The sequence below is a fragment of the Gadus morhua genome, chromosome 10 (assembly GCF_902167405.1).
Source record: "Gadus morhua chromosome 10, gadMor3.0, whole genome shotgun sequence".
NCBI lineage: Eukaryota > Metazoa > Chordata > Actinopteri > Gadiformes > Gadidae > Gadus > Gadus morhua.
This window is the reverse complement of record NC_044057.1, coordinates 2,360,684-2,370,794: the sequence shown is the minus strand read 5'-3', so window position 1 is coordinate 2,370,794 and position 10,111 is coordinate 2,360,684. Positions and strand designations below refer to the sequence as shown.

The window sequence follows — 10,111 nt, the reverse complement described above, 5'->3', positions numbered from 1 at the left end:
ATTGTTAGATACATTACTCCTTGGCAAACCAGGGACCATAATGGAAATAAGCCCATGGGCTTCTTTGTCATCCTTTTGACCTGATGTACATTTGTGCACTTGCCTTTGTACATGTGTGTCAATAAAGAATTTCAATCAATCAATCAATCAAAACAAACAACACAACTTTACATTGTATTGCAAGCACAGCAAGACCGTGCAATATAACAATTGGTGACCGGAATAAAGTAGCAATTTAATCAAGTGTGCAAGAGCATTTAAAATCTACATTAAAATGACCAACGTGATACAAATACAAAGAAAATAAATCTCTTCACGGGCGCAGCCATTTTTGTTGAGAGCGTCATCACTGCTCTCGTGCCGCCTTCGAAGCAGATCTGAGGTTCGGAAGCTCGTACGCGTCTTTATGTAAACCTTCCCTTTTTCCGAAATAAGACTGTTCAGGAAACGTTCGTATGCTATGACATTAAAACCGGAAAAACAGATTGTTCGTGAGACTAGACTTCATAACAAGTATGGATGCCCGCAGGGATCTCTCTGCTGAATCAGATGAATCAGTTATTAGAACTGCTTGCGATGGTTGAACATCAACGAGAATTTATCAGGTGAAGTTTATAATTGTATTCTATCTGAACGCGTCCTTTACGCACATATGACGCGGAGGATGCGCTCCGTGGTTGGGGATTGGTCTCGCGATATCTCCACGACTCCGTAACGCATTACGTGGCTTCAAATCAGAGTACAAGGTGTGTTTGTTGATTGCTGCTGATGCTGCGAAGAAATAAGAGGTACTTTGGGTTTGACGACCATCATGTAATAACAATTGGTAATAAGCGTGAGCCGGGACATAGTATCCATGTTACACGGGAGGGACACTGTTGGATCAGTCATCAACCCACCAGCAGCAGCTCTATTTGCCTACGCCTTCGTCTTGGACGTATTCCGGTTAGGTAGTAGGTGATATTTGGTCAATCTAGTCGACAACGGCATTTATCGTTGCCAACCGGTTTATCCCGAGTAGATAGTTATCAGTTGAACTTGAACTATATACATACATATATATAAATAAATATATATATATTTAATTATACCATGGCCGGGGTGGAGCCAGCTGGATTCCCAAGCTCTCTGTCCAGCACGACTCTTCCTCCTCCTCGCACGCGGATCTTTAAAATCATAGTGATCGGGGACTCTGGAGTTGGCAAGACGTGTCTCACCTATCGGTTTTGTGCCGGCAAGTTTCCAGAGAAGACCGAGGCAACGATTGGCGTGGATTTCAGGGAACGTGTCATCGACATTGATGGCGAGAAAATCAAGGTGCGGGGTGACCAAAACTCTCCTATATCCCATTAACTTCAGTTTGTACCATTTATGGGGATTACCATAAGTTAAACATATTCATACTCCAGGTGGTTTTATGTCGTAGTGGCCTCTGTGACCCATCACCAGCACATGACTGGACCTTTTACATCTCGGGATACTCTCTCTCCCCGTTTTTCTTCATCTCATTCCTCCGTCCTCAGATCCAGCTGTGGGACACAGCAGGCCAGGAGCGCTTCAGGAAGTCCATGGTGCAGCACTACTACCGCAACGTGCACGCCGTGGTGTTTGTGTACGACGTGACTAGCGCCGGCAGCTTCCGGGGTCTCCCCTCCTGGATCGAGGAGTGCAAGCAGCACGCCCTGGGCACGGAGGTGCCGCGCATCCTGGTGGGCAACAAGTGCGACCTGCGGCACTTTGTCCAGGTGGGCACCGACGTGGCGCAGCAGTTCGCCGACTCCCACTCCATGCCGCTCTTCGAGACGTCGGCCAAGAGTCCGGGTTCTAACGGGGGCGCCGACGGGGCCAGCGGCGGCGGCGGCGGGAACAGCGACCACGTGGAAGCCATTTTCATGACCGTGGCGCACAAGCTGAAGTCCCAGAAACCTTTGATGCTGAGCCAGCCCTCTGGCGCCGCGGCTGGCGGCGGGACGGTCCACCTGGACAGGGGAAGGGACGGGGGGGGAGACGGGGCCAGAGGCTGGGCCTGCAGCAGCTGCTGAGAGGCCCCCGGGGGTCAGAAAGGACCTCTGCTAAAAGACCGAGAGGATCACGGAGAGGAGAGGCTGAGGGAGGGGTGAGGGGGTTACACCTGGATGGGGAGGCTCTCTCTTCCGACTTTCGACCAAAACACATCTAGCCACAAGCGCCAAGTGTATTTGAAGAGTACAGTATTCAGTACAGCAGAGTCATCTTAAATGAACATGAACCAACGTTTAAGAGGTAGTGCTAATTCATTGTCCCAATCATTTCCTTGCTATGTTCTTCACAGCATAACTGCGGTGATATTTTGTTACTGACATGCAATCTACAAAGTGAAATCCTTCAAAGGGCATCTTTAATTCTCCATTTATTTGATATTCAATGAATTGGCGTCCGCACTGACGATATAGCAGGAGCCATACAGAGTATCAAACCTAGCGTCCTGCCAATGTGACTCGATGTAGCTCACCTTGTTGCCCCTATGCACCCATACTGCTCTACCCCTCAATCAGAGAAGAAAACAAATCAGTTTCATGAGCACCAACGCTTTAATTGTTGCCCCAGAAACCTTTTTCTATTGAAGTGTCAATGGAATATTTAAGGAGGCTTAAGTTACTCAGCAACACACCTCCGTTTGACTCCTAATGGGGATACACATAACTATTGATCTGACTACTGATACACCTCGTACATGTCTGTCACCTTGCAATCTGGACTTTGTGAATGACCTGCCTTGGAGAAGGATGAAATCAGGATTGTGACCGTCATTCCTGCCCATGCTACTGTGTGTACCTTCTAATGTTTGGAGGCATGTCCACCACAAACCCAACCTAAAAGCAGCATCTAGTGAAGCTAATGCCCTTTGTGATGGGTTGATATTGGTGCCTAGTAACGTCACTTGCCTTTATGTGGTTCTTGTAAAGAAGTATTGCACAGCGAGGACGGAGACTATATCATTGAATTGTTTAAAAAGTGTTAAGGGTGCGCACATCTCCTGTGAGCTTGCGACGGGCGTGAATTTACAAACTCTAACAAGAGTTGAACAGGAATGATGTATTTCTCACAAATCGGAGGATAAGAAAGCATGAACATACCTCTCATAGGCTAAAATATATATACTTCTCAAATACTCAGGCAAGATGTGAACGGATGCTAATTTCCTTTGATTCATGTCACTGGTCCTAAAGGATGTTCATGTTCAAGTACAGAGGGCCTCAGGCCTTGTTTTGGCATTTTCCATGCCTACGACTTTGATTTGTCATGTTATTTTCTATTGCATTCAGGGGGTTTGGGGCCCCACTAATCCCTGTTCAGCCTGTGGGGGCCCCAGCTGGTACCGGGGCCCCCCCTATCCCTGTTCAGCAACCGGGGACCAGGCTATTCTCTGGATAGGCTCTGAGATGGCTAGGCCACTTTATTTGAAAGAATGTGACATTTTGGAAGTTAGTTAGGGTATCCCCATCAGTTGCTAATTTTAAAGGAAGCAGATGGCCTCTTTAGGGCGTTCGTTTACAAAAGAATACCGGGACAATGCATAGTCTCATAAGAAGGACGCATTGGCCTTTATCCTAAGGTGTAGTTGTAGGGAGGAATCGGGCAAGTACATCATGGTGCTGTAGGCAGTGCCATGTTCTCCCCTACTTTCACACCACTGATGGAGACCAGTCTTGTCTTGTGTAGTCATGCAATAAATGACCCCTAAACAATCCAAGGCGTGAATCTCATCACTTCTGATCGTGGACATCACTAGTAAATATGCGGCTTGTGTTTACTTTATTCTTTTAATACAGCATACAAAATATTCTTCCTTGATTTCACATTCAGATTACAAACAAACTCAATGTGTCTGTTCGATTTGTGGCTTCCACATTTTTAAATGGTTGAAATGTGTTTAGGAATTGCTGGAAAACATTAAATCACTGTTAAAAACAATATATTCACATCGTTTATTTAGCAGCCTGTACACATGAAAGGATGTACGTTGTTTATGGGGACAATATCTGGCCTTCGACACATTCACTCAACATTTCAGCAAACTCAGCTGTGGGGGGGGGGTCACATGAGCTGAAGAGCTTTTCATCGCCACCTGCTGGACAGCGAGGAGGTGCTAGAGATGTCAGCTGACGGATACTATGTGACATGTTCTGAATCTGCCGATTCACTGGTTTAACAATCCATCCATCACAGGTTGTAACTCGACTCATCCTACTGCAAGGGGAGCTACCAATACTAGAGAGTTGCACGGTAGCCTCCAATCTCTGATCTGCACTTTGAAGAGCAGGTACCCTGGGTTCTCATCGGGAATTGCTCAGCTCACCAGTCTCCCCAGTGTTCAACTGCACAGCAAAGTCAGTGTCCTGTGCGTGTGAGCCCTCAGGTAGCTCGTTGGAGGCAGAAGCCTCTGCCAACCAACTGGTAGTCAAGACTGGGAGCCATCTAACATCTTGAGGTTGTCCCACTGTTTCAGCATTTCCAAAACTCTGCCTATCTCATTAGCCCTTTCCCTTCTCAATGGCCATCTACCACGAGTCACAAAAAATAGAACCCTGGACAGCGTACTGTCTTGTTGCTGTTTGTCTTGGAGTTCCTTGATGGGAAATACAGCAGGTAAGGGACTCTGACCAACAGGTATTAACTGCTGGACATCCTGTGCAAGCTAAGAGATGGCCCTTCCTTTCGGGCCCATCTCCCGCTCAAAATGACCCTCCAGCACGGCTCTCACCTCATCGTGTCCAGCGAGTGTTAGCGTAGTGGTGTATGGGCAGCAGCCTCCCTGCTGATTGGCACTGAGTCAGAAGACGTCCTGTATGTATATTCTCCTTTATTTGCTTGGCCTCTTCAAGAAGAGCTCCGTAGTTCAGATACCAGCCTCCTGCTAACATGACGCAAAGGGCTGTATACTGAGGGCAAGTGCGACAATGTTTTTTTTTACCAGGGATATACTTGATACTGAAGTTGTACAGAAATAACTTTGCTACCCATCTATGCATACTCACCTAAACCTCGGTTTGATGAGTGTGTATGTTAGTGGATTATGATCCGTCCAGGCAGTAAACTCGTGTCCTTTCTGCCAAAGGCAGAATTTTTCAGACTGCCCTTAAAGCCGGTGAGAAGGATACTTTGTCTAGGCATGGGAGAGAGACTTACTCGCAAAGGCGATGGGATGGGCCTTGCTTTCCCCCTCTGGCACCTGGGGGATGACTGCACCCAGCCCGTCTAGAGACACATCAGTTGAAGGGACAAAGGGCCGATTAAAATCCGGATGAGCTAAAACCACTGATTCGAGCAGAGCCGATATAAGATGTTTGAATGACCTCCGATGTTCACTCGTCCATTCGCTAGGCATTAGTTACTTAAAGGAAGCATTACCCTTCGGCTGATCTCCTTGACCTGATCACTGAATTAGGGAAGTTCACTATAAACGTAACATTATTTATTACACTGTTACACAAGGACAAAGAAGTGCGCAGTAGCTTCAGACCAATATCCATATTAAATAATGATTACACGATTTATGCCTCGATAATCTGAAAAAGATTCGGACATTCATGCCCGCTATGATAGACGAGGATCAGACTGGCCTAATTGGAGGAAGGCAGGCACAGGCAAGATGATATCAGGAAAACAATATATATAGTGGCGGCGATACAAAGGAGGGGAGAAGGTGCAATTTTAGTGAGCATGGATGCCAAAAAGGCCTATGATAGTGTGAGTTGGACCTTTCTGTATAAGGTCTTAGGGAAATTTGGCTTTAATGAAAATCCTTATAGATATATAAAATCATTATACCATGGACCAACAGCGAGGGTGAAGGTCAATGGGAGTCTGAAGAATAGGATTAAGTTAGAGAGGTCAACTAGACAGGGGTGCTGTCCCCCCCCCCCCCCCCCCCCCCCCACTGGCTCAAGCAATCAGGCAGAATCTGAATATCAGGGGCGTGGAAGTAGAAGGTTCGGAACACAAATTGGGTTTAATTGCAGATGACGTAATAGCATATGTGAATTCACCAGGGCGTCACAACAATAAAATACGTTCTTCAGGGTGGCAAAGGCCAAAGCGTTCTCCGATGGCCCCGATGCTAAACAAACCCTTCCATGTCATTTCACCAGGGTCGAGAAAACACAGCAAATGGCTTGAATTAATGATTTTTCTTCTTGTGGGTTGCTACGGGACGTCTCACTAATCTGTCTATATATATATATATATATATACATTAATATGTATATCTATTTATATATTATATTATATTATATTAATGTCGTTTCAACTTCAGATCATGAAAAATGTTTTGAACTATGTGTGGTGGTACGGGCGGCGTCTGGCCTGCAGGTGGAGTATGGGCATGTTGGAAGCACATCGGATCTGCTGGGTTGATTGGGTCTGAAGGCGGGCACCTGCTCGCAATCAGGCCAATCAGGGAGTGTGTATTTATGTGCCTGCTTACTCTTGTAGGAGTTGGTGAGCGGGAGCGTATGAGAAGGACAGGAACACATTGACGTCCGTGGTGAAACTTACCTGGACGCTTCCTGGGACTAGTGTGGGGGGTTCCTGAACATTATTTGAATGGGAAATAAAGACTTGTTGTTGGCAGAGCGCAGTCTTGACTCCATCCGCTCCTACAACAAACGCCTACACTATGTAACTATGTTTACTGTAGCCGGCTGGATCGCTTAAGGTCACTGGAAGCCGCTCGCCTTCACCTGGAAGTATCTTGACGCCTATTGCGAACAAACATTCTGAAATGCCGTATAGGACAACCAGACCAAAGTTTTCCAATGCTTGGAATAACTGGAAGAATACGGAAGACATTTGGGGTATAAACTTAACGTGACAAAGAAACAGATTTTAGCTTTAAACTCTACACAGATAAAAAGGATCAAAGACATATACAAACTTAGATGGGATTTGACAAGGAATACTTAGGGGTGAACATCACAAGAGGGAAAGACAAACTATATAATGCAAATTGCACACAGATTAATCAGAACATAAAAAGGGTTCTGGGCAAGTGGTAAATACAGTCCCTAGACTTCAACTCGAGGACGAAAATATTAAAAAGAACATATGGCCAAGACTATTGTACCTATATCAAGGACAATACTACCGGTACAACAACAAACGAGTGAGACAAATGGATCTCGAGGTTCATCTATACAGCACAACCAATTTATAGAGTGGGACAAATGGGATCTTGGGGTGAGGGTAAGAGACCGAGGATTAAACTAGTGACATTACAGGTACCTAAGAAGAGAGGAGTAATGGCAGTGCCCAGTTTTAAGGACTATTGTTATGTAGCCAGAGCCTTGTCATGATGGTGTAATCGGGAATATATAGCCAAATGAAAATATATCAAAGTGAAAGGGGGGAGCTACCAAATTCAACACCTAATAGGAGATAAAGAAACATTAAGATACAACAAAGTCTAGTAAACCCAATTACTAAATTCACTCTAAACATATGGAACACAGTAGTAAGGAGATACAAATTAGGAAAAGAGACAAAGATTCTGAGATGGTTAATACAGGATAATATATTCATTCAGGGAAGAGATGAACAAGGGGTTTGAAAGGTGGGTCCGAGGGGGTATCACAGCAATATGTACGATGGTAGATAAGGGGAGAATACAGAGTTTTCTGTACTTAAATGTTAGGTTTGGTTTGGAAAAAGGCAACCTTTTTAGATACCTGCAAATAAGAGATTACTTGTAAATGGATGGCTAATGAACAAAACAGGATCATTAAGGTCATGATCCATGCATATGATGGGAAAAGGTGTAGAGTGATCTCAGCCCTTTATCAAGCTTGCTGAAGAGGAATTCAAAATAAAATGTACATAAAAGTATAATGGGAAAGGGAACTTGAGATTGAATTGACAGAGGAACAATAGTACAATGAGTTCAAAACTCATCCACTGGACCAGGATATGGAGGGAGTTTGGGTGGAAGAATATTAGTAGCATATACTTAAGAACTCCTCTCCTCTCCTCCCTCTCATCCTCTCCTCTCCCCTAGGCGGCATTCTTGTAGTATTGTATTAATTGCTAAATAGTCATGACTAAAAACTGTTTGTTTCTTGAGAGCCCCAGTAGGGAACAGGAACTGGTTTCTATGGACATTACACTTCCTGCTGAACTGAGTTTCCTCTTCTAACTGAGTGTTTGTTTCTACGACAACGGGCCACCTGCCTGACATTCAAAGAACTTTGAAATATACTAATCATGGGTTAACTGATCTTTATTCATGCAACACAAAAGAAATATATACAGCACAGAAGAGGTGTCTTTAGGGTTTAAGTGTGTCAAACTCAAAGAAACTTCTGTTTTGGTCGAGGACCTCAGTGGACCTCAGTGCCTCAGCTCAGTAACATAACATGTGTTGGAGGCAATGCGGACGGATTGAGGCTGACCATACGCACATATTCTGGAAATGCCAAAAGGTGGAAAAAGTATTTGGAAGAAATATGGGGAATATTAAAGGCGACACTAGGCTATGAGATACCTAAGACCAGCCCTGTACCGGGTGAATCTGAAACAGGAAAACACACAGGATAGGGACAGATACCTGCTCAAGACACTGCTGCAAGGAAACTATAACCAAATCGTCGTACAAAGCAGAACCACCGAAAAAAGAACAATGCCTGGGAGTATAGATGAAATATTTGACCTGGAAAGATTCACACCCATGTTGAGGCTCCAGGAGGGGGAATTGTAATCAAAGCTGGATAAATGGGTGGAATATAAAAGAAAACGACACCAAATATGAGGAAGGAAATAATCAAAGCAAGACGTTGGAATTTTAATGAGGGAGGGAACTCGCAAGTCATCTGTTGATATTTTTTTGTTGTTGATTTTTCATTGAATAGGTTTGTTTATTGGATATGTACCCTTAATTGTATTATTCAGTCCCTCCAGAAACGCGATTAGGCGATCGCATAATTCAACACATAATAAGCCAAAGTCTGCATATTCATGCGGGGCCGCATTTTTTCAAATATGCCGCACTTTCACCACATAAATTGCCGATATCCGCGCAAAATATGCGGGGCTTGCATGATTTCATAATCCCTGCATTTCCGTTTCAAAAAAGTCACATATCTTAGCAGAAAGTTGAAAAAATTTGCGTTTACTTCATACAAGATCAGCCATTTCCCCCTGTTGCCATGGGAATGTTATGAAGTGACGTAATTACGCAACGTGAGCGTCATTGAAAAGCTGCATTTTTCGCAAGTTCCCGCAATTTTTGCAAGTTCCCCCAATTTCATCTCATAAAATTGCATAAATGTGCCGCATATTTCATCGCATTTTTTAAGAAAACGTGCCGCCTAATCAAGGATTTTTGGCTGCAACCATCGCAAAAAAACGCTGGAATTTTTTTCTGGAGGGACTGATTATTATATAATATTTTGGTTTATTTTTGTTTTGCATTGAATGCTTGTATGTGTTCCTGATATCAGAGTCAGTTCATCAGCAAAATCAGGGCTGGTAGGCAGCACTGAGATATCTTAACCTGTGATTTGATGACGTTGACCAGTTGTATGGGTATTCCATAATGTCTGAGCATGTTCAAATAAATGTTTCTGTCTAGACTGTCGAAAGCAACTAATATTCTGAGTGATGCAGTGTGATCTGTAGAGGAGTTGTTTTTCTGGAAACCTGCTTGCTCTCTCCTGAAAATCGTGAATTCTGTCTGGGATAATTAAGCAGAGGGTTTTGCTTGGTTCTGAGTTTTTACATTCACTGAGGTTTCCTTTCTTCGGGACTGTGACAATTAACCCCTCCTTCCAGTCATTGGGAATCTCTTCCTCTTCCCAGATGTAATTTAGGGGAGCCCATGGAGTATATCAGTGGTGGCGTTGATGTCTGCTTTCAGTATCAGGTGGGATTATCCTTCCCTGCCAAACTTCCGTTTTTTGCTGACTCCTTATTTCCTCCTTAGATATCCTACCACAGTTTATGTTTAGGTCTTTTCCTGCTTCCTCTGTGACTAGGGGGATGTCTCGGGAATTTTATTCAGGACCTCTTCATAGTGTTCCTTCCCGCGCTCTCTCTACCCTCACTGTTCTCTCTACCCTCACTATTCTCCCTGTTCTCA

At 44.3% G+C, this 10,111-nt stretch overlaps 1 protein-coding gene across 1 annotated transcript; it reads left to right on the top strand.

Moving 5' to 3' along the window:
• Nucleotides 1–388: 388 nt before the first annotated feature.
• rab33ba (RAB33B, member RAS oncogene family a) lies at nucleotides 389–3,956 on the top strand. The gene is made up of 2 exons (XM_030368922.1): nucleotides 389–1,317; nucleotides 1,524–3,956. Exons 1-2 carry the CDS (start codon nucleotides 1,093–1,095, stop codon nucleotides 2,040–2,042), a joined length of 744 nt encoding a protein of 247 aa, XP_030224782.1. The 5' UTR covers nucleotides 389–1,092; the 3' UTR covers nucleotides 2,043–3,956.
• Nucleotides 3,957–10,111: the final 6,155 nt, after the last annotated feature.

Coding starts and splice junctions, on each gene's coding strand:
- rab33ba (XM_030368922.1), top strand. CDS start 1,093: ATGGCCGGGGTGGAGCCAGCTGGATTCCCAAGCTCTCTGTCCAGCACG. Junction 1,318..1,523: donor TTGATGGCGAGAAAATCAAG/GTGCGGGGTGAC, acceptor CTCCGTCCTCAG/ATCCAGCTGTGGGACACAGC.